Consider the following 24,336-nt stretch of genomic DNA (forward strand, 5'->3'; position numbering starts at 1 on the left):
GTACTGTTCTAGATGGAGATCCAGAAATAAAAAAGCTGACAAAATCCCTGCCTTCTTAAAGCTGTCATTCTAATCTGGACAGATGAACAATAAACAAGATGAATAAGTAGAATATATTGTCTGTTAGCTGGTGCTAAGAGAAAAAATAGAGCCAGGAGAGGGGGTAGGAAGTGAACAGGGACTATAGAGTGGGGAGCCACGAAAGACCCCCTGAAAAGGGAGCCTTGGGGGAACACCTAGAGGAGGTGAGAGCAGAAGTCCCGGGGCCCTGGGGAGGTGGTTTCAGCCGACCACGGAAGTCCAGCTCACCCTTGGAGTCTGAGAAGCTGCAAGGAAGCCAGGGTGGCCGGACAGAGAGGATAAGCAGTAAGAGGCTAAATCAGGTTAGCCCCGGGCATTTGAAGGACCGTAGTTTGTACTCAGAGTGTGATGGGGAGGATTTGCAGCAGAGCAGGGTCCTGCCCGGTCTCGTTGGTGAACTGATCGCCCTGCTGAAGGAGGCAGCGGGGCAGAGGAGGCTTGGAGTGGGCGCCGAGGATGGGTGAGAAGGTGCTGGGTTCTGTTTATCTTTTGAGATTGGCCAAACCCTCCTTTCCTAGAAATCCCATAGAAATGGCTGCTAAGACACAGACCTTCCCAGTGAGGAGGCCTCTTGGGGTCAGCAAGGTCAGCACTTAGAACAAGAAGTTTCCTCTAAGGCTGAGGTTAGATCTTGAGTCCCTGAGGGCCCAGCAGGGAGTCCTTGCCCTAGGCAGGGGAAGTGGATGCTAACCACCCTTCTAGAAGTATAAAGACAAAGGCTATCTGAAGGGATGGTGAGTGGGGGTATGCAGAGCAAATGCAGTGGAGTGATATTTGCAGATAAAATCAGCTCTCCGAGGTGGCAGGTGGATATGCAGAGGAAGGGGGAGGGAGGCACCCCTACGGACTGGGTGGGGTCTCTGCCCTGCCTGACCTGAGGTGGGTGCCCTGCACCGACTGAGGTTCAGGGACACCATAGGGACCTTGGGGGCAGATGCGCTGAGATTGAGATATCAGGGCAGGAGATGTCAGGGCCCTTGGAGATGCAGATAGATCTGCAGTCAGAGGAGACCACGGGGCTAGAGTCTACGTCAGGGAGTATCAGAGACCACTGGCCTGCAGGCAGGGGTGCAGGGAGGGCCTGGGCAGAGCACTGAGGAGCAGCAGCATCTAGTGACCCAGTAGAAGTGAGCCTCTGGGTGAGCCAAGGACAGTACTGAGCAGAAGAGGGTGGACATGTTTGTCAGCGGATATTTGCTGGACAGGTTCAAAATACTGCTGAGGAAACAAAACACACGTAGCTCCTGTTCTAGAACTTTCCATCTAATTGTTAAAGTCAAAAATCTAAAAGTACATCTGTACTCACAACATGAGATGCATGTTTGAAGGAAAGAACAACGTGTTATTGAGATACACTAGCATGATGAAATCAGGGTTTCAGAGCTATAGCCTAAGAGTTGTTTCCAGGAGATGGAAGCACCAAAGTTATCCCCCAGTGTGTCACGTTAGTCGTGCTAAGCTTGGTGGAGGACTAGCATGGGGTCAGAGCCTGATGCCTCGGTTTGAGTTCTGGCTCTTCCACTTACTAGCCATGTGCACCCTGGGGCACGTTACTGAATCACTCTGTGCCACGGTTTCCTCATCTATATAATAGGGACAATAATAGTGTCAACCTCATAGTGTTGTTAGGAAGATTGAATGAGTGTGTGTGTGTGTGTGTGTGTGTGTGTGTGTGTGTAAACTCATATATGTTACATATAATACATATATAGTACCTGGAGTGGAGCTGGACACAAAGTACTATATCAGTGTCAGCTATTGTTTCCAAAAGTGGGCAAGGAGGAACTTGGTTTCAGACCAAAAGGAAATCTAAGTGGAAATCCCTATATTTCTTTGAAAACACCAACTTAGATTTGGAGAGAAGAACTGAACCTAAAAGAGACTTAAATGTTGTCATTTTGCAACAAGCATCTTCTATGAAGTTTGACATTCTGTTGCCACAAAACCAAACATTTTCCTTCTCTCCATCTGTCTCACCTTCTCACTTAGCAGCAAATGCTGCAGTGTCTTCTCTAAAAATCAAGTCCTCATAAAAACAGAAATAAACACCATCCTCTTTATTCATCCCAGTCTTGGGACTGGGTGTTGTTGACACTCTCCAGCCCCCTCCCCCGCCCCTCAGTCTGTGACAGACGGTCCTGCCCAAAATAAGCCATCCTCCTCACCCCCTGCTGCGAAGACGTTGGAGCTGAGCCTGCAATGCCACACACCTCCTGGCTCTAGAGCTGGGAAGATGGCTTGTTTTGAGTGGGTGCTGTGAGAAAGAAAAGCAGCACAGAGCCCTCAAGCAGGCTGAGTCTGGCCTTTCTCCCCTGGCAGAATGTGCTGCCTCTAGGCCTGCGGGAGTGTGGGACAAACAATGCCCGAGTCCGGGGTGACGCAGGGGACAGTGTGAGTGCAGCTGGGTGGGGTAGAAAGGGCCACGCAGGAGTCCTCTGATGGTGAAGGAGATTAGGCAGCAGTGCACTTCTGACACCGAGGCCTGGCTGGGAGCTTGATCAACAGGGATCAAGGGCAGCTTTGTCAGAGGCAGTGGTCACAAGAAGGCAAAGACAAAAACATGCTGTATGCAGACAAAATGTTTCCCACCCTTTGTTTCTTTTTTTCAAAATCGTATTAATGTATTGGGGTGACATTGGTTAAATAAAATGATGTTTGTTTCAGGTGTACCAGTGTATAACACATCATCTGTATGTCGTATTGTGTGCTCACTGCCCCAAGTAAAGTCTCCTTCCATCACCATTTACCCCTCTTTCTGCTCCTCTACCTCCCCCACACCCTGTCCCTCGGGGAAACACCCTCCTGTTGTCCATGTCTGTGTGTGCTTGTTTTTTGTTTGCTTAATCCCTTTACCTTTTTTACCCCGCTTCCCCAGGACCCTCAGGTCCCTTTCCTCTGACAGCTGTTTTTATAAGTCTGTTTCTATTTTGTTTGTTAGTTTATTTTGTTCAGTAGATTCTACATATAAGTGAGATCATATGGTATTTGTCTTTCTCTGACTGGTCTATTTTACTTCATAATACTCTCCAAGTCCATCCATGCTGTCACAAAAAGGAAGATTTCCTTCTTTTTAACGCCTGAGTAGTATTCCATGTGTAAACGTACCACAGCTTATTTACCCACTTATCTGTCAATAGGCACTTGGGCTGCTTCCAAATCTTGGCTGTTGTAAATAACACTGCATTCAACATAGAGGTTCATATATTCTTTAAAATTAGTGTTTGGGGTCTCTTTGGATATATTCCCAGAAGTAGAATCTCTGGGTCATAAGGCAGTTCCATTTTTAATTTTTTGAGGAACCTCCATACTGTTTTCCACAGTGGCTGCACCAGTCTGCATTCCCACCAACAGCACACGAGGGTTCCCTTTTTTCCACATCCTCATCAGCACTTGTTTGTTGATTTATTGATGATGGCCATTCTGACAAGTGTGAGGTGATGTCTCATTGCAGTTTTAATTTGCATTTTTCTGACAATTAGTGACATTGAGCATCGTTTCATACGTTTATCAGTCAATTGTTTGTCCTCTTTGAAGACATTCAGGTTCTTTCAGGTTCTATTCAGGTTCTTTGTCCATTTTTAATTGGACTGTTTGTGTGGTTGGTGTTGAGTTGTGTAACTTCTTTATAAATTTTGGATATTAGCCCCTTATCAAATGTATATTGGTAATTATGTTCTCCCATACAGTGGGCTGTATTTTCATTTTGTTGGTGGTTTCCTTTGCTATGAAAACACTTTTTAGTTTGATGTGATCCCATTTGTTTATGTTTTCTTTTGTTTCCCTTGCCCAAGAAAATGTATCAGAAAAACATTGCTACAAGAAATGTCCAAGATTTTACTGCCTATGTTTTCTTCTAGGAATTTTATGGTTTTGAGGCTAACGCTTAAGCCTTTAATTTATTTTGAGTTTCTTTTTGTGTGTGGTGCAAGAAGGCGATCTGGGTTTGGGGTTTGTTTGTTTGTTTGTTTGTTTCACCATTATAAAATAGATCATCTTTACCCCATTGTATGTTCTTGCCTCCTTTGTCAAATATTAATCGACTGCAAAGGCATGGGTGTATTTCTGGGCTGTCTACTCTGTTCTGTTGATCTGAGTGTCTGTTGTTATGCCGGTACCATGCCATTTTGATTACTGTGGCCTTGCGGTATAGTGTGCTGTCAGGTATCACAGCTCCTCCAGCTTGTTCTTCTTCCTCAAGACTGCTGTGGCTATTCTGGGTCTGTGGTTCCATATAAATTTTTGGAATATTTGAGTTCTGTGAAATATGCCATTGATATCTTGATAGGCATTGCATTGAATCTATAGATTGCTTTGGGTGGTATGGACATGGCAGTGATATTGGTTCTTCCTGTCCCTGATCACTGGAGCTTGGTGCTCCAGGAATGTGCCGTGTGTACCCACCCTTTTTTAAAAGGCTCGAAAATTATCATGCACACCCAGATAAGTATCAGAATACACCTTTAAGCAAAGATCTTTAATATCTTCAGTTTACACACTGACCCCATGGGGGCTGCCTTACAATAGCTGCATTACAGTGTGAACATTTTCCTGTTTCACACATGGCCTTTTTGAGAAAGAAAATTGTAGGCATAAAAGAAAAGAAGAGACAATAGGATGATACAGAAAGGCTTTTTGTGACTAGAATAAATGCCTGAGAAAGAAAACCCTGAAGTAACAAGAAGATACCATTTCCCTGAGCTTTGCTAAACCTGGGCATGTGAAACCTTTAAACGGTATCAGTTGTACTTGATGCATTGTGCTGGCTGGACTCTATGGCAACGGACTTGTCTTTTGTGTCCTACAGATAATGTGCCAAATTGCCTATTTAAAATACCGACAAAAGATTATCTTCTCAAGCAGAAGTCCCCAATTAAGGGCCCCTTTAAGTGAGCAAATCACTTTCCAGCAAGATGTCCTGATGGGGCAGGGACGGCTCAGACCACTGGGTTTTCGGTGCTGTTGGGAAAGATGTATTATGAGCCACGACCCACCGGGGAGACATGATTTTCCCTGTGTTACTGAATCTATGGCAGAGCAAATGCCCACAATGGGGGGGGGGGGGGAGCTTTTGCTTTTCTTCTCGTTCTCTCCTTGTGTCACAGCTCCTCCAGCTGTCACGACACCCTCTTGAGATCACCAGTGGCAGCGAAGTCAAGGCCTCTGACTCCCACCTACAGCTGAATTTCATGGTTTTCACTGAGACTTTTTTCATGGTTGGCTGAAATCTAGCAAATGTTTCTTTGGTCACTACATTTTCTAACAGTGGTCAACACTTCAAGGTTCTGTCACACGCTGCTGTCTTCCTTGGAATGGTCTGTGCAGGGTCCCTCAAATAAGGAAGAGCAAAAACCACTTTGAATACATATCATTCCTCTGGACTAAAGGCAAAAGTACTGACAGCTCCAGAGTTACGTTTCAGGGAAAAACTGCCTTCAGTGGCAGTGCAGCGTATGCGAGTATGATCTGTGAGGTGAGGTGAGGTGAGGTGATATGAATGCAATAAACTCCCTGTTGCTGAAAAGCTGTGAGAGCCAATTGGGTAGTACAGAGGGGCTTTTAGGGTTGGATGGAAGGTTGATCTAACTGACCTCTAAGGTACCTTCCAATCTGGAATCCCACGACTCCCTTGGGATAGTTATATTGACTCCTCTGGTGCTAGCCAGCAGTGAGGGCAGGGGAAGTCCAGGTTTGATCTTACATCTGGAGGGAGGGTTATGGTGATGCCAGAAGGATGACCCCTAGAGAGTGGGGACTGTCCCAGCTGAGGGGCACAGGAGAGGGGCAAATGGGCAGTCTCTTAGCCAGAGCCTGTAAGAAGAGGCACAGGGGCTGACAGGGCAGTTAGGAAAGGCAGTGGATCCTCAGCCCACCTGGTTACAGACTGGGGAGGAATCAAAGTTTTGCTTGCTGTAAAACATGCCTCTGGCTCTTTCCTGTCACCTGAAATCCATGTCACTTTGAATAATATCTCTGCTGAGCAGTATTTCCAAGAGGCTGTCATTGGGACAAACAGCAGGCTCCCTGCAATAGGAGATCGTGTGAATTGCCCCTGTCTGGCTGTGCCCTTGCACAGTGTTATGCAATCACTTCCCCTCTCAGGGTCCCTGTGTCTCTGGGAGCTTATAAGGTCGAGTAGCTCTTTTATAGATTTCTGGAAGTTTTCTACATAAGCAATCATGTCACCTGCAAATAAAGATAATTTTAATTCATCCTGACCAATGTGTCTGCCTTTTGTTCCATTTGCCTTACTTTTCTGCACTGGCTGGTTTCTCCCTCAGAGTGTGAAGTGAAAGGGATAAGCATAGATACCTGGTCTTGTTCCCGACCGTAGGAGAAAGCACTCAGTCTTTCACCGTTAAGGATGACGTTAGGTTTTTCACAGATGTCCTCTTTCAGGTTGAGGACGTTGCCTCTATTCCTAGTTTGATGAGAAGTTTCTTAAGAATAGGTGTTAAATTTTATGAAATTCTTTTTCTGCATCCATTGAGATAATCATATGATTTTCTTTTAAATTGTTAATTTGCTGCATCACCTCAACTGAATGGTTCAAATTTTGGACTCTGTTCTGACGTGCAGTTAAACTACTTGCAGATCAGCCTAGTCCGTTCAAAGCTTGTTTCTAAGCACTGTTACAATGGACCCACGGCAGCCTCGACTCTCAGGCTAATTTAGCCCCACTACTACAACAAGACTTTTCCAAAACTCGACCCAATATCCCTTCCCTTTCTGAGAGCACTCCGCCTCGACGGGTGGGAATGAGCGCTTTCCCTGTGCAGGCTCGGAGGGTTGTGAAGTGACGTGCTTCCTGTCCATTCTTTTCCCTGTCTTGCATTGTGCACAGATCATTACTCAGCCAAAGACTCAAGTTCTGGAGTTTCCCAGCTCTTTCTACACAACTACCTCCTCTCTCATAAATGCTAGGCACCTCTGTGTCCCCAAACTCTTATTGTTGTCTCTTCGCCACAGCAAAGTTGCCAGGCTCTGGTTGGGTCCCCGCTCCCTGTGCTGCTGCCTGGAAACGACCCACCGGCAGTGAGCTGTGCCAGTCAGGCGAATCCCGTTTGCTTCCTTTCTCCCAGGGATCAGACACCTGTGCTTTCCTCAGGGCAGTGCTGGGGTGGGACGTGGCATACATCCCGACTGTTTCTAGCTGGGTGTGGCAGGGCCGCAAGTCCCACTGTGATGGCTCCCCTGCAGTGGAAATGTCACCCACTGCAGTTTGTTCACACTGTACCCACCCATCTTCATGCCTGTCCTAGAGCAACTTTCCTTGATTTGCTCTTTTGAGTAAAAGCATTTTGCACTGGAATGCCACAGAAATTGGTGATGGAGTCGGGGCATCTTTGCTGCTCGTGTAGCAGCATCAGTGATAACCACTGTTGGCCTTAGTTCCAATTTCTAAAAATGAGAGCAAGGATAAGTCCCCAGCCTCTACTCCAACATGTTGTGAGGGGTCAACCGAATAATGCAGATGATGTCACCCACCATTACTGCACCAAGCCAGCTGCTGACGGTGCTCCATCCAACCTGCATGGAGGGATCAGACTTCTGATTGGGCCTTACCTTCCTCCTCTTCCTGTGACTGTCCCTCTTGTGGTTCAGTCGTCTCTTCAGCCGGTTGTTGCAGCCAAATGTCTCTAAGAGTATTCCATCAGAGCTTCCTGGAAATGTTGTTCTTTAACGATGGCCATGCTGCTGTCCCAAAATGACTGTTCGTGTTAGTTATTTGGTTTTCGAAGCCGCTTCACTTTTAAAGTACACGGTATGATATCACAAAGTAGTGTGTCAGAATTCCTTGCTCAATAGGCTAATTAATATGTCACTGTTTTTCTCAGGGCTACCTGGAGCCACAGGAATTCCAGGGCAAAAGGGAGACCCTGGTGAGCTTGGCTTGACCGGAAACGAGGGCCCAGCAGGGCAGAAGGGCGAAAAGGGGGACAAGGGGGACGTGTCCAATGACGTGCTCCCCACAGGTAAGAGGCTGGCGCTTGGGCCCTCTCCCAGAGTGAACAGCCCCAGAAACCCACCTGGGCTTTAATGACCCAGGGGCCGTTCAGAGTCTTCTCTCCTCATGTGTTTTATGTGGCCATCTTGTAGCCTGTTTCAGAGTTCTGTGCTTTCAAAAAGGAGAGCACCGAGTGTGCTACCCCAATGTTGGCAAGACCAAATCTGGGACCTAAGCAAAAGGAAGTTAAATAATTCAGGTCTAAACATTGTGGTTGGATTAAATTAGAATGAAGGAAAAAGTTTCCTTTTCCCAAATATCTATTAAATACAGCACAGTCCAAAACAATACACGCCAGCAAGCAATTTAACATACACTGACCGAAAGCACAGGCCTTTTCTTTGCAGTCAAAACGGGCCCTTATCCTAAGCCTTTGACATGGAGAATTGGGGCAAACACAGCTGCTGATCTTCTTTTTCCGGTTTTTAGCCCAGATAGTTGGTTTTAAAAGCAGATAGTTGGTGTCTATGGGGAGGAGATGGGGGTGCAGTGAGCCCAGAAAGACAGTCATGTAGTGGAAAGAGTAGGTGACAATGGATGGTCGTGAGGCAAGGAATTTTAAAAGCACAATACTTTGGAGATCGTTTGTATCATAAAAACATAAGTATCCTATTAATATATTCAGTAAATATCTGCTGAATATGAAAGAGCTGCATTTATGGATTGGGGGCTTTGCTAGGAGCTGAGACTATGAATCGTGAAAGTGAGTAAGACATGACGTCTGTCCTTAGGAAGCTAAGATGATAGGTGTCCAGAATAACGACCCTGAATCATTTGCCCATTCATCCACTGAAAACTCACTGAGCACCTGCTATTTGCTGGACACTGTGCTAAGACCAAAGCATCAAGGGGAGACCAAATTCCATTTAGCAGCTTCATTTCATCAACAGGGGAGGATGCTCTGCAAAGTGCACACAACTTAAGAAGGGCTTTGACAGGATTATATACATGAATATACATTGAAAATATAAGATCATGTGTACTTCAGTCATGTGGGAAGTCAGTATATTCAGAACACAGCCTTCCCATATACTGCTGAACAAGGGGGGTGGGTGATGACAAGCCATTCAGAAAAGTGGCCTCCCTGAGAGAACTCCAGTTCCCGGGGGCCAGGCCAGAGCAGAGTGTGCCCTCTGGTCAGACAGCGGAGGAGGTGTAGTAGGGCTGGATCGCATCTGCCTGGCCTGCAGATCTCCGCCCACTCTGGAGTGACCCTTGCTTGCCCACTCCCAAGAGACTGAAAAGGCTTATTTGGTCTGACTGGAAAGAGGCAGCTGAAGAGACCTTGGATCATAATGTCGCCCTGGACAGGTGAACAGAACCAAAGGGCTGAATGGCCCAGCCTAACGGCATCCCTACAGAAGCTCCAGAACCAGCGGCCCCTGCAGAGGCCTGCACCCACATCGGCCACCAGAAATTAGAGGAATGGCTGCCTTCAGGTGTGGAGGGCTTCCAGCTGTCAGGCATTCGCCCCAGGAACCTCAGTCATCCTCAAGAGCCGGTTCTCAAGGGAGCATGAGACTCAGTTAGAGGTGAAGAAACAGGCTCAACAGGGTTAAGCTGGCCAGTCGAGGTCTCAAAGCTGGACAAGAGCTCCTTGTTTCCCCCACCACACAGAACAGGTCTTCTCAGACCTGGCTGCATAGTAGGACACTTTAAAACATACACATGAATAAAGATAGTCTCGGGGATATCAAGTACCGCATAGGAAATATAGTCGCTAATATTTTAATAACTGTGTGGTGTCTGATGGGCACTAGACTTATTGGGGTGATCACTTTGTAAGTTATATAAATATCTAACACTATGCTGTATACCTGAAACTAATATGATATGTCAACTATAATTGAAAACAATTTTTAAATATTTTTTAAAAATTCAGATAACCCACCTCCCTACAGTTCCGATCTAATTGGACTGGGAGGGAGCCCAGGATAAGAAGGGTATTGAAACTCCTCGAGCGATTCTGCTGAGCAGGCAGGGTTGGCGTCCGCGGACACCGGCCGGTGAAATAGGATGAGCTTTGGAGTGACGCACACCTGAGGCTGAGGTCCAGCCTGTTCGGGTTGTGACCTTGGGCAAAACACTCAACTTCCCTGAGACTGAGTCACTGAGAGGCTACTTCACAGAGTGGTTGAGAGTAGCCATGAGGAGACATAAAATTCTCAGCGCAGTTGCTGGCACATGGCTGGAACTCAGCCCTTGCTGTGGGGGCTTCCTCAGCTCTGCATGGGCCAGTACTAGAGCGCAGTCACCTGTGGGAGGGGCTGCTTGTGAGCCTCCCTGGAGAGACTGTGCTCTTTTTTCTTTGTGTGAAACCCAACTCTGATTATGGCTCTTTAATCAATCTTCCCCACCCCCTACCTTTTCTCTCTCTCCATCTCTCTCTCTCCCCCCCTCTCTCCAGGTGCCAAAGGTGACCCAGGCCCACCAGGCCCACCCGGCCCACCTGGGCCCCCAGGCCCTCCAGGTCCCCCAGGGTCCCCTGGAAGAAGATCCAAAGCCCCTCGGCAGCCAGACATGTTCAACGGCCAGTGCCCAGGTCACCAATCCCTGCCCCAGGGAACCTGTCTCCTCCACTAGTGGTGCCAACTCTCGGGCTTTGTGACTGGATTTTTTAAACAGAGGGAGGAGATTTTATCCAAAGCCAGATTTGATCCCGGGGGTTCCCCCTTGCTACATATCTGTGGGAGGCCTGGGTAGTCTGTCCCCGGGATGAGGACTGGTGGCAGGTTAGAACTGGGCTTCCCACACCCTTCCCTCACCTCTCCCCACCCAACCACCATACTGGTCCTCTTCCTTGCCAAATCCGCCACCCTCCTCCCCTTAACTGGTCTCAAAGGCTAAACTGCTCGCTCCTGGAGCATGGTGGGCTTGACTGATGCTGGGGCAGTTGATGGGGAAGTCCGAGGGGGTTAACCCCCCATAATACTGCAGCACTACCACCGCCACCTCTACCCTTTGAGTGCTAACAGTGTGCCAGGCACAGTGCTAAGTGCTTACTCCATTGAATTCTCCTGGCAATGGTAGCGTATAGGAATTGTTATTGTCACCCATTCACAGGCACAAAACTGAAACACTCAGTAGTGAGGGGCAGAGCTGGGCTTCAGAGCCAGGTGTGCCTGACCCTAAAGCCCCTTCTCCATACACGTCTTACTTTTGGAGGCGGAAACTCACGCTTTGAGATGAAGGCAAGGGACACCTGACCTCTGATAGGCTGACAGAACTTGTTCTTTGGCCAGTTTGTGATAGGGGTGGCCACAGGATGGAACACTACTTAGAAATCAAGGTCCATACTAATGGAAAATACTTCTAGGGGGGTGCTGGCCTTTCTTCCCAAAGGCAGTCACCTGGGATCTGCTCACCTATTAGGCCGAGAGGAGGTGCCACTTGATGCTATCGCTCCAGCGGCGCACAGGAGGGCTGACTGGGGTGTCAGTCACACCGGCTGTGGATTTCACAGCTGCTTTCCTAAACAGTCTTTACTTCTCTTTGGTGCACTGTTTTTCCTGGAAGGCATTTTGGGGGCATGCACTCAGCTGTTAGAGTGGGCAAATCTGGGCTTTCAAAGATGTCGCACATGCTCCCCACCCCCATAAATGGAGCCTGATTACAATTCTCCCTGGCAGTTAGCTGCTCCTTCGCTGGCATTCGGTCCCACCGCCTCCGTTAGCATCAGTCCTTTCTTGCGTGAGCGAAGGGGAGATCTGACCTGAGCTTTGTGGAGTCTAATTCCCCAGGCTCTGTCAGCCAGTGACGGCGGGTGCCTAGAGAAGCACTCCCCTCCGCCTGGCCAGTGTCCTGAGAGGCTGGTCGGCAGGTGGGCGGGGGCCGCAGAGCTATGAAGACAGAGTCGTGAAGGTTTAAACAACAGAGGCCATTATTTCCCACTCTGCCCCCTAGAAATGGGTCCTCAGTCCCTGCAATTGACCTTGGCCCTCTCTCCTGCTCCAATCCCATATTTTTACTCTCCTCCCACCCCCACAGCTTTAGAAGCAGTTTGGTACAACATGAATTAATGAGAGTCTTTCTTCAGACTAAAAACAGGAGGGTCTCCCTGTCCCTTCTCGTGCAAAGCCCGAGCTCCTCAGGGGTCACTGAGGGTGAAACTCAGAGGCAGCAGGACCACCCATGGGGGAGTCAGTTCAGGTCACTGAAACTGCTCTCCCAGAGTGCCAGAGCACTTCAGAGAAACGCAGTGCTAGCATCCAGCTAGAAACCAGTTTAGAGATCAGGGAGGGTCCCGTCCCCTCCTGGCTGATAAAGGAACCTCTCCGAATTATTCTGTGAGCTTCTTCACATACAGCCGAGGAGGTCCTGATTTCTATCCAGCAGCCACAGGGTGATGTGAACCCATTTGAATGGGTCTGGCCTCCCCAGAAAGCCCGATGGGCCCCAGCCTGCCCCAGACCAGGGCCCTCCCCCAGCCAGCTCACTCCCTGTCCTGGTTGCAGTGGCCACATCCCCCTCCCTCCTGTCCTGCTCCTGCCATCCTGAGCCACCTCCTCACCAAAGGTCTGAATTGAGCCCAGTTGTTACGGGAACAAGAACAAAGTGTGAAGGATGGATTCCAGCTGAGATGCAGCCTCAAACCAAGTGTGAATCAGGTGCCCATCGAGGACCTGAGAGCCAGAGGCCTTCAAGAAGGGGCAGGTGGGAAGATGGGGCGAGGGGCTCAAACGTGTCAGGCCAGGCTGCCTGCCCCTGGCAGTCCAGGAAGAGGAGGTAAAGTGGGCCCCCTCCTGAGGCTCTCCCTCACCCCTCTGCATCAGCTTCCCTGAAATGGAAAATCTTCCAGAAAGTTGCAGTCATGATAATACCACCTGCCCTGAGAGGCCAGGAAAGCATCAGCAAACCCCTCCTTCTCCCAGGTTGCTGAGTCTGGACTGAGCTGGCTCAGGCCACTTTTCCCCTTTTATGGACATCCTCTGGGGATGGTACCATCTTAGCACCTGTGGTCACAGAAAGCTTGTTAGGAACTCACCAATTAAGGGGGGAAATATGGAAGGGTATGACTTGATGTTGCTCAAAAGCAAGCAACCAGAAACCTTGGTGGGCCTATTGCAAAAGACGCCTGTGGGCCTAGAGTCTGGACCGAGGTGGGGAGAGCGCCAGGTGTAGACTTGCACAACGCCCAGCGCGCCAGCTGCATCTGCTCTGATTGTTGCTGTTGTTGTTTTAGGTGAGACATGTGCTATCCCCAACGATGATACCCTGGTTGGCAAAGCTGATGAGAAAGTCAGTGAACACCATTCCCCACAGGCGGGTACAGAAACAAAGCATCCTATTTTGAAATTCAGAAATTGGATGCCTTAAAGTCATCATTGGCGGGTCAGTAACTGTTTTTCCTCCTCTTTTGGTAGAATCCATGATCACTTCCATTGGAAATGCAACACAAGTACTAAAAGTCGCAGAGACATTTGGCACCTGGATAAGAGAGTCTGCTAATAAGAGTGATGAGCGGATCTGGGTGACTGAACATTTTTCAGGTACTTCCACCTGGCAGATAATCTGTGCCTGCGCTGTCTTTGTGTTTTTCATCCGTTGCCTATCTGCAGGCTGGTTCTGTGTGTGTCCTCCTGGAATCCTTGCTACTGGGTCTAACAATCCCTCTTTATTTTAGACAGCATGGGGGGCGGGGGGTGGGTAAGGGGGTGGGTGGCGGGACAGTTTTCTCCTCTGAGCGCACTGAGGGCAGCCCTTGCTGTTCAGGTCACAGGAACATGACCAGGGCACCCTCCGAGTAGCTTATCCAATTTTAGGCAAAGTATCCAGAAGGAAACAACATAGTGTTATGACTGATGGCCTCATACACCCTCAAAACATAATGGGGTAGAAATGCCAGAGACAAAGTCTTTCGCGCTACCCATCTGTCTCTGAGGTTGGCACCCCCCCGCCCCGGGGAGTACTTTTTGGTCATCGTTCTCAGACATCTGATGGACAGAGAGCCCAGGGGAGAAGGTGAAGGGCCATCTCACAGGGACACTGCTTCTGAGCATGGCCTTAGTCACTCTGCCCCAAAGGGGGTTTGCTCAGGAATTGCTGGTCGTGATAGCAGCGGCCTCGTTCCTCCAACCCACCGGTCGGAGCAATAGCTGCGGTATGTGGCTTCGTTTCAACAAGGCTAACGGTTCAGCTGTAGCAACTGCCCCGATGACCAGCTGAGAAGCATTGTGTGGCTCAGAAGGACAGAGGAATGATGTGAATTAGCAGCCGATGCTGTGGAGGGCGGAAGGAGGCAGGAGGCGACTGAGTAACTGCTAGGTATCTGCTGTTCCTGGGAGAGTCCTATGTCAGTCTGAGAGAAAATTTTATAAAGAGTCTGGAGTCGGATAGAGAGAGGGTGACACCCTTTGCTCCTGGGAGGAGCAAAGCTGACTCTGTGGCTACTGCTCTCAAAAGACAGATCAGAATCCATAGAAGGGATCTGGACTTTGAGCTTGGGAATCTGACACTCTTCCAACTGGACAAGGACCCTTGCAGGATGTCCCACTCCAACCTCAGTCCTTCTCCCTTCCTCCCCTGACTCGCTCCAAAGCTGTGACCGCCAGACCAGAGGGCAGGTATCAGCCTTTCCCGGGGTTCCCTCCGCAGGCATCAGAGTGAAGGAATTCAAAGACCAGCCCTCCCTGCTGAACGGCAGTTACTCGCTCATCCATCTCCCGTATTACTTCCATGGCTGTGGGCATGCGGTTTACAACAGCGCACTCTACTACCACAAAGGAGGCTCCAACACCATAGTGAGGTGAGTCATTCGGCCCCGCGGTGCCTTCTCACACAACCCAGACAGTGCCTGCTGTGGCGCTTTAGTCATCCGTGAGCTGTTTAGGGGTCGGAACTGTGTGTCCATGGCGTTATGTCCCTGGGGCCTGGCACACAGTCTGAGGCCAGTCAGGGTTTGCCAACTCGATGAACCGCAGGACGCCATGAATGAGCCCCGCCTCCCAGCCCTACTGGTCTGGACACCGAGAGTGAGGTTGGAGCCAGAGAGGTGGAGACCCGGAGTGGTTGGAGATGCAGCTTCCTCGCCCTCTGAGAAAGGCTGCAGCCAGAACCCAGAGCTCCCTCTGGCAAGAAGGTGTCACAGCCCGAAATCGGTCCCTGCCAGTGCCAGACAGAGACAAGATGGCAGTCCTGAATTCCAGATGTTCAGAGGAAGAAGAGCCCCGTGAGCTGAGATGGGCAGGCAGGACCTTCTGGAGCGCCCCCCTTCTCTGGTTTCTTTTCAAACCTGCTTCAGGGTTTCTCAACTGGCTTCAAGTCGGTTACTGTCCAACGCAAATCTGCAGATTCCCACGCGTCCCACTTCTTCTTCTGCTCAACAGCACCCTCTAGTGTTTCTCTTTTCTTTCAGCCTAATGTCTGAATTTTAATTCCTGGAGTCAGGTACCTTTTGAATCATAAATTCACTTTATGATACGGTCTGGATTTGGAGTTGGCCACATCAGACGGACTCTGGGAGCTGTGGGCAGGGGTGCCACGTGTAACTTCACTTATCCAGGCACCCAGCAGACATGACTTTGCAGCCATGACCTTGCTACATCTCTTCCAGCTGGAGACTCTTCTTAATTTAGGCTGCTGTAAAACTTTTGATTTAAAATTACAGCACAGACTGGAGAAAGACCCCCGAAAACTTGGAGTTGGAAATTCAAGTTCAAACCTTGGCTCAGCTAGCTACTTGTATTCCTGGGCCAGTCACTTCTCCTTTTTCAATTGTATCAGGTTGGCCAAAAAGTCTGTTACGTTCTTCTGTACAATGGCTGCAGTAGTGTTTAGCTGTCTTTAACTTCATTCAAAGCAATTTTGTTATATCATATTGTGACAGCTGTCACATCAGCATGCATTAAAAACTTCAAAATTGATGAATTTTTGTGCAGGCATTTTTAATATTGAAGATGGGAAAAGATACCCATTTTCAGCATAATATGTTTTGTTATTTCAAGAAAGCTAAAAATGCAACTGAAACTGTGCAGTGTACAGAGAAGGTTCTGTGACTGATTGATCACATCAAAAGTGGTTTGTGAAGTTCTTGGTACTATTGACATTTTGGCCAAATAATTCTTTGCTCTGGGGCTGTCGTATGCACTGGAAGATGTTTAGCAGCACCCCTGGCCTCTACCCACTAGAAGCCAATAGCGGGAGATAGCTGGACATACTCCAAATATCCAAATCAATATAGTTATTGGTGAAAGCGAAAAATGTGTCTTTTATTTTACAGAAAAAAACATAATGGACTTTTTGGCCAACCCAATAAAATGAACAGACTGGACCAGATCACTTTTGGAGGCCCCTCCAAAGGTGGGGGGGAGACTTTGAGGAGGCATTTCTGGGAGTCAGCAAACACTTGAGGATTCCTGACATGGAGGAATCTCCCTGGGGTCACACCGCTAGTAGGTGGACACTGAGATGTAGTCACTGTCCTTTATACCCCTGCTGCTCAGAGTGAGCATGGCCTGGGAACTTACTAGAAATGCAGAACCTCGGGCCCCACCCCAGTTTAATAGAGGAGCATGAAAACCACCCTTGTCCACAAAAATGGTGACTCATTTTTTTACATATTCCAGATTTGAATTTGGCAAAGAAACATCCCAAACTCTGAAGCTTGAAAATGCCTTGTATTTTAATCGAAAATACCTCTTTGCCAATTCCAAGACATACTTCAATTTAGCTGTGGACGAGAAGGGCCTTTGGATTATCTATGCTTCCAGTGTGGATGGCTCAAGCATCCTCGTCGCCCAGCTGGACGAGAGGACCTTCTCTGTGGTGCAGCACATCAACACCACGTACCCGAAATCCAAGGCCGGCAACGCCTTCATTGCCCGAGGGATCCTCTACGTCACCGACACCAAAGATATGAGGATAACATTTGCCTTTGATTTGTTAGGAGGGAAACAGATCAATGCAAACTTTGATTTAAGAACTACTCAGTCTGTTCTTGCCATGTTATCGTACAACAGGAGAGACGAGCATTTATATTCCTGGGAAGATGGCCATTTAATGCTTTATCCGGTGCGGTTTTTATCAGCTACGTTAAACCAGTGACAGGATGCATTCTGTTCCCCTCAGTAAGCTTCAGGGCTTCCCTGGCACCATTTATGTGCCAACAGAAAACTGTCGTTAACAGTAGCCAGGTACGTAGCTATCATAGTTTCATGACATGAGAGTTTATATGGTTGGTAGGTGCCATTTAAATTCAGATTCTTTAAAGGAAATTAACAGATTGGAAGTCACAATGGCTGAGATTTGGTGATTCCTCCACCAACTAGCTGGGCAAGTTACCCCTCCCTGTCGGGCCGCGCACCACCCCCCCCCCCGCCGCCCCCCATGGGTAATGTGAAAGAGCTGGCTAAGAGGATGGGTAAGGTTTTCTCTACCTATAGGGAATTCTGTGATTTTTGGCCATTGCTGCTTTTACAACTTTTATATATTTGGGGGTTTTGTCTCATTCTGTTTTGTTTTTAGCCATGTGCTGAGCAGATTTACCTTTGAGTTCATCAGCCCGATTGCTTGAGCAATGAATTCCTTAGCGCTGTCTTGCACTTGGTGCCTTGGGAAGCGGCAGAGACCCGTTGAGGCTGCCAAGATACGGCATTACCCATAGTTTGTTCCCTTTCTCTGCACCTGCGCCTGCCACCACCGCACCAGAATGGCCATCCTCCTCAGCTACTGCTTGCTGATCCAAGATAACCAAAAGCCAGCAATACCTACATGCCCAGGTTTTCTAATAAAACAGAAACAGGCCCTTCCACACTCCTATCAATTCTGATCATACTGATTTGCCTCTGCGGGTCATAAACTGAGTCCTCAGGTCTCACTGGCTTCTTCTACCACAGCTATGTACCCACTGTCGGAGTAGTAAACATTGTGTGTCGGGGCATAGCTGGCTAGGAATATGGGAAGCACTTGGCAGTTTTCAGAAGAGAGGCACCATTTGTGGTTAGTCAGAACAGGGAAGGGCAAACTGTGGCCCTCGGGCCAAAGCCAGCCCATCAGCTGTTTCTGTAAATAAAGTTTTATTGGAACACGGTTACATGCATTTGGGTATAGTAGCATATGGCTACTTTTGCTCTATAAGGCAGAGTTGATTCGTTGCCAGGAAGTTGAGCAGTGGCCCTCAAAGTCTAAAACATTGACCCCCTGGCCCTCTACAGCCAGTTCGTCCACCCTTGATCCAAAGTAGCAACTTTCAACCGGTGTGGCGCAAGAGTTTTTAAAACATGCAATAGCTAACTAGTTAGTCTGGGGCACTGAACTGTTTTCCCTGAGATTGTCAAGTAAAAAATGACAACAGCCAGCACAATAGCCATCTGGTGTGAATGAATCAAAATTATACCCATTTTGGGGGTCAGACCAGCAAAAAATGTATGTGTTTTGGTGTGCTGCAGAATTTTTGGACTTAGTTTATGTGTGCCATGAGAGGGGAAAGGCTGAAAATCACTGGCCTAGAACACAAAGTGAACCTGGTTCCTGGAAGGGCTGATTCACCAGAGCCTGTTACGTTCTGTTCTGTTCCAGACCCCACGGCGGCCATTTACGTGGTGTGAGACTTCCGATGGAGGGAAGGGGGAGGATACCACAGAATTTGGGGGCCTTCCAAACTGTAGTTAGTGAACCGTCCTTCTCTAATATAGTTTTACAGGGTGGCATCAAGTCCCTGTGAAAGCCAGGAGAAAATCCAGTTTAACTTGCTCCTAAACACCCTTAATACCTACATTTCCTGCCAACTCAGTTATTGACATGCCCTTCAGCCGGCAGAGCCACTGAGGGTAGAGAGGAACCTAGAGAAAGCTACTAGGGCCCTGCAGCCAGGAAGGCACCGAGGCAAAATCTTATGTGAACATGTTTCCACGATTTCCCTCTCTGAACACATGTGTGTCTGGACAGACGCTCCTGCAACTTTTTGCCTGGGGCCAAATCCATTCTCGCTGACTCTGAGTCCTGGCGTTATACCTGATTCATAGAAGCATTTTAAAAGTTAGGGTGTGTGCTTATTTAAATATTTAAATCTCTCCATGAAAATACCTAGACAGCTATGAGGGAATTTTCTGTTGTGTTCTCAAAATAAGGGTATTTAAAACTTTTGCCCCCACTTTTAACTAGATTGCTTGTGTTATGTCATCACAGCTTTTAAAAAATACTCTTCAGATTCATATTTTGTAAAAAAGTAAAATAGAGTTTCATATTCAAGATCAATGTACCTAATGAAAGCCAGTCTTCTTTCAAAGCATTTGAATATATGTGTCGCATCGCTGGACACAGAAGACCTGGATGTGAACATAATTCCATAGCAATAGCCCTGTACTGACAGTAATATGCGCAACACTAACTGTATGTGTGGAAGCAACCAAAAAGGTTAGTTACTAAATTCGCACATATCCCTTTCAGGAAGACGTTTTAGAACCCCCAGTCTTGCTTGACATCTGACCTATCTTGGTTCCCCTAGTTGTGGGTAAAGAATTGCACACTCACTACTGGAGAAGCTTGTAGTGGGATGCGTGTTTTGTTTTTGTTATGGCAGAGTAATAAAAGGGCAACCAAGTTTGATCAAGTTCTTGTGGATAATTTTATACCGTTGGGAGTCTGCCTTTACAGAGAGGAAGAACTAAGATTTTACTCATTCTTTCCTGCAAGCAGTGCTTGATTAAAGAAACAAGAGGTCTGGGCTCTCTGCTAAAGCAGATGCACAACCGAATGCTTTTAAGTCCAGATAACGTCTCCGCAGCCTCCGCTGTCACTTATTACCAACGTTGCTTTAAAGCACTTTCCAAAACTCTGCACTTCCAACATCAGAACCAAACCAGATAATTCTCTAATTCTTCTTTCATCTAAAGTAGATAGCCTCCCACTACCAAGTAAGTAAAACCACCCACCCCAACCTCAAAGGTAGGTTGGACCCTATTTCAAAGCATTCTTTCAACTGATAATGCCTCTGATTGAAGCCGTGCAGGTGGGGATGGTCTCATCGCATCACTGAGGACAGGTGTTAGGACAGAGAAAGAGTTCTGGAGTGGAAGTTTTCAAATGACTGAGTTCTGATCTTAGGCATCTTGACAGTCTTATTTCCCTCAAGGTCACAAGGGGAAAAGTCGAATGAGACACGCCAGTTCCTGAAGAGCCAGGTGTCGTTTTCCAGCTGCACAGAGGACATGTTGGCTATGACTGTGTGTATTAACCGTCGAAGGAGAAATGTTTGTGTGATAGGGCTTTTCCATTTTCATCCCACTGCTGTGACCTTGTGCAGCACGTCATTAAAGGTAATCATTTCCCAACCGTAACCACAGACTCTGAACAATTCTCAAAAACAAATGAATAATGGTGAATGTTTCTTTTTGGGGTTGTAATTTTGTTTAACTTTAATCTAATTAGTCAATAAAATAATCATTGCTGAACACAATCAATCACATGTTGAAACAAGTGTATTGTTATTTTTAATGCTTTGCAATTTACATGCAACATTCAAAAGTAAAACAACAACCAAAGCAACCTTGTGGTGGGATTGCACAGGGTGGCATCTCCATGGAAACTCCTACAGTTTGCTAGCCCCTTCTAAATACTAGAAACTCGCTGATACAGACTATGTTTTCTCTATGGAAAAATATGAAAAATGTAACACTAGTAACTAGGACTGCATATACACAGACATAAGTGCAATGAAAACTTGCTAATGTATTGGCATAGATGAGGCAACTGAAAAGGACATACATTTGGGGCTAAAAAAATGAAAAAAAATATAATTGGATTTGAATGAATTTGAGCAACTTCTTAATGCCTTGAACTTCTGTTTCTTGTAAAATGTGGGTATAGTATTACTTAACCTCCTTTGATTTCTCTATGTGAATGAGAAATGCTCTGAAAATAATAGAATTCTTGGTAAATTATAGTCATTATTTTTATAGTTCGTTCCTGCAGGAAGCCAGAGTGACCCTGCTGTTCCTATGGCTTTATTCCAGTGCTGGTCAGGGACACAGCACCGACAGCTTCTGTCTGCTGGACGGTTTGATTGGGTAGTTAACACCTCACACCACCAGAACAAAACAAAAAAGGTCCCTCAGTTGTGCAGCAAATTTACAATGAAACTGCCCCTGAGTAATAATAATTTTTTTAAAAAAACAGTTCAAGAACACGCTGCTTTGGTCTATAGAGCTTCTTCATAACCTTCTCTAGAAGTGTCTCTGTTAGCAGGCGGCCGAGACAGGTACTGCTGATGACTTTTGTCCTTAAAATATAAGAAAAAATAAAAGTCCACAAAGAAAATAGAAGTCTTGCCTTTCTGACTGTACTACACAGACCTTGCATGTGGTGCTAAGATATCCAGTCTTACAGCCACTCACTGTTAGAGTTAAAATAAGAATGAAATTAATCTGCCTCACTACTTTCTCGCCAAACAATCTACTATGACCAGTCTTTAATACCGAGCTACTTAAGAAATTGTGATTAAACTGCCTCTAAGATGTTAAAAAAAAAAACCAAAACCTACTTATAAAAGTGCTAAGCTCTTGTGTCCAGCATTGTCAGTGTCCCAAACTCATTTGCCAAGAGGCCACGCACAGAACCACAGGGTTACAGAAGGTCAGCACTAGACGGGACCTTCACGGAACACCCGATCCAGCCCTCTCAGGTTACAGTCTAAGCAAGTGAAGCCAGAGAAGGTCATTCACTCAACATCACAGCCTAGGTGCCAGCATGCATCAACAGGAGATGCTGTATCCCGACTTTATGATCATTCTCCCCCCACCCCTTCCTCTTCCAGAGTAAGGAGGATCTGGTCTTTGTCATTGGCAAGTGGAAATAATCCACATTGAACATGTTTTTAAAAGCATTCCTTTTTAAAACCTGTACCTAGAGGAGTATGCCAAACTCCGCCTAGTCAGGCAGAGCACACTCCCTGCAAAGAAGCTGTCAGCACAGCGATGCCCACCACCCCCCTCTGGGTGCCCAGTGCCATGTGTTATTCTAAACACTACCTCCACCATTGGATGACCCTCCCAGGCCCACAGTTCTGGAGACATCAAAGTGGCTGCCACCTGGGGCTGACCATCTCTGTGCCATATCTTGTCCAGGCAATTTCAATTTGTACATATTTCACTTAATCTTGGATGCTCAAGAGGAAATGTCCTTAAACATCATCTATCCTCTCTACTCAATGTTTTAATCCTCTCTACGAATGTAGTGGACACTGTGATGCACTCACTCTATCTGGATTCCCCGCCGGGAAAGGCGCTGTGCCCCTGATGCCGGGAGCGCTGTCTCCCCATTCCAGTGTTGCCTTGGTGGTAGAGACACTCTTCGCCCAGGACACATCCCCTCATCCAGTGACTGCTCTGTGCCTATGACAGCCTGGATACTTGAGCCCAACTTGGAACTATTCTAAGAGGCCCTCCTAGTGCCAGAGCTCTCCGGGGTTCAGCCACATGTGTCATGGGGCCTGCATTGCAGACTGACTTTTCCTTCCTGCTTCCTTCTGCTCCCTTCTCCAGGTGTTGGACTAAGCACTCTTCAATGGCACCTGCCTAAACTCCATCCCAGTTTGTGCCTGGGAAACCCAGCGCGTTGCAGGGTTGCCCGGCTAAATTTTAATTTCTGATAAAGAACAACAACAAAATTTTTCAGTATAGGTATGTCCCAGATATGGTATGGGATATGTTTCTACTAGAAAATCACTTATTAGAAGCCCATTTTTAACTGGGAGTCCTGTATCTATATTTGTTAAATTTGACAACCCTGACCAGGTATAGTCCCAGTAAGAAGCCACTGAGGTGGGTGCTCAGTTGGATCATTCACCACCTGTTTACAAATGAGGGCCCCTTGGCTGGTAGTAGATTGCCCACAAAGAACCACTGGGACCAGAAGGTTGTCCAACTGTCCAAACTTTCATTGGTGATAATCTGGAAGGGTATACGTTAGCTAACATTATGGATCAGGTGTTTGAGAATTATGGAAAGAGACTAAAAGCATAATAAAATCAGGTGGTTATTGCTAAGCTTGATTGGTCCTCTGGAAAAATACAAGAAAAAGCTGAGAGTAATTAACTACTGAGAGCTACAAGGCGGGGGGAGCTTAGGGCCTCCTTAGCAGCACAAAAAGAGGCTCTCGCCTCTGGCAATAGAAGGACAAAAAAAGCTGGGGACCAGAAACTGGACTTGAAGATAAAAGTTGCCAAGCTCCAATGAAGGTTGAACTCCCAGAAAAAGAAGGTCACTAAACCAAGGTGAGGACCTGGACAAGGCAAGACTGGGACTGAGCCATGCAGGATGGGGTGTCTGGATTGGCTGCTCTGAGCTGCAGTTTGTGTAGTGTTTGTGGTCCTTTGGAAATTAAGGGGAAATTTAAGGGTGGGTTACATCAAGCTTGCTGGAAAATATTTTTCCCCAAGAGGTCTGATAATAAATATTTTAGGCTTTGCAGCCCACACTGCTGCAACCACTTAACTCTGTTGTTGTAGCTGAAAATAACCAGACAATATATAAATGAGTGAGCATGCCTGTATTCCAATACAACTTTATTTATGGACACTGAAACTTGAATTTTAAAATTTTCATGTGTCACACAATGCTTTTATTTTTTATTTTTTTAACTATATAAAAATGCAAAGGCCATTGTTAGCCAGCAGACTGTGCAAAAACAGGCACTGGGGCCAAGATGAGTTGCAGGCTGGTTTGCTGAGCCCTGGTGTGATACGGCGATTTATAAGAAACATGTTTGGTCTTCCTCCCGATTTATGGCACAAACCCCTAAAACCCTTAGAATTTCCCTTAGAATTTCCTGGGAGGAGAGTCATAAAGGTGTCTTTTCTTATGTTAATGAGGTGGCTTTTGGAAAGCCCCTAATAACCAACCATATGATTGGAGGGTTGGAAGTTTTAGTCCCACCCCTGGACCTCAGGAAGGAAGAGGGTCTGGAGGTTGAATAGGTCGTTAATGGCCAGTGATTTAACAATTATGCCTCTGCATGCATCCTCCATAAAAACCCAAAAGGACCAGTTTTGGAGAGCTCCTGGGTTGGTGAACGCGCAGAAATGCGGGAGAGTGGCACCCTCACGTGGCACCCTCGTGAAAGCTGTACATCCTTTCCCCACATCTCGTTCTATGCATCTCTGCCATCTGGCTCTGCCTGAGTGACATCCTTTCATAATAAGCTGATGATACAGTAAGTAAAATGTTTCTTTGGGTTCTTTGAGCTCCTCTAGCAAATTAATTGAACCTAAGAAGGAGGCTGTGCAAACCTCTGATCGATCAGAAGCACAGGTGATA

The 24,336-nt window shown here is 47.1% G+C and overlaps 1 protein-coding gene across 1 annotated transcript in view; it reads left to right on the plus strand.

The window, feature by feature from the left end:
* GLDN (gliomedin) overlaps window positions 1-17,155 on the plus strand; it is a 66,861-nt gene extending 49,706 nt beyond the window's left edge. Inside the window, exons 5-10 of the mRNA XM_045823486.1 lie at window positions 7,917-8,054; window positions 10,494-10,628; window positions 13,269-13,352; window positions 13,450-13,575; window positions 14,681-14,831; window positions 16,651-17,155. Coding sequence (XP_045679442.1) covers window positions 7,917-8,054; window positions 10,494-10,628; window positions 13,269-13,352; window positions 13,450-13,575; window positions 14,681-14,831; window positions 16,651-17,128 — 1,112 coding nt within the window. The 3' untranslated portion in view covers window positions 17,129-17,155. The remainder of the gene's footprint in view (window positions 1-7,916; window positions 8,055-10,493; window positions 10,629-13,268; window positions 13,353-13,449; window positions 13,576-14,680; window positions 14,832-16,650) is intronic.
* The last annotated feature ends 7,181 nt before the right edge of the window (window positions 17,156-24,336 follow it).

Source organism: Phyllostomus hastatus, unplaced genomic scaffold, assembly GCF_019186645.2.
Source record: "Phyllostomus hastatus isolate PE091 unplaced genomic scaffold, TTU_PhHast_1.1 phas_scaffold_501, whole genome shotgun sequence".
Lineage (NCBI taxonomy): Eukaryota > Metazoa > Chordata > Mammalia > Chiroptera > Phyllostomidae > Phyllostomus > Phyllostomus hastatus.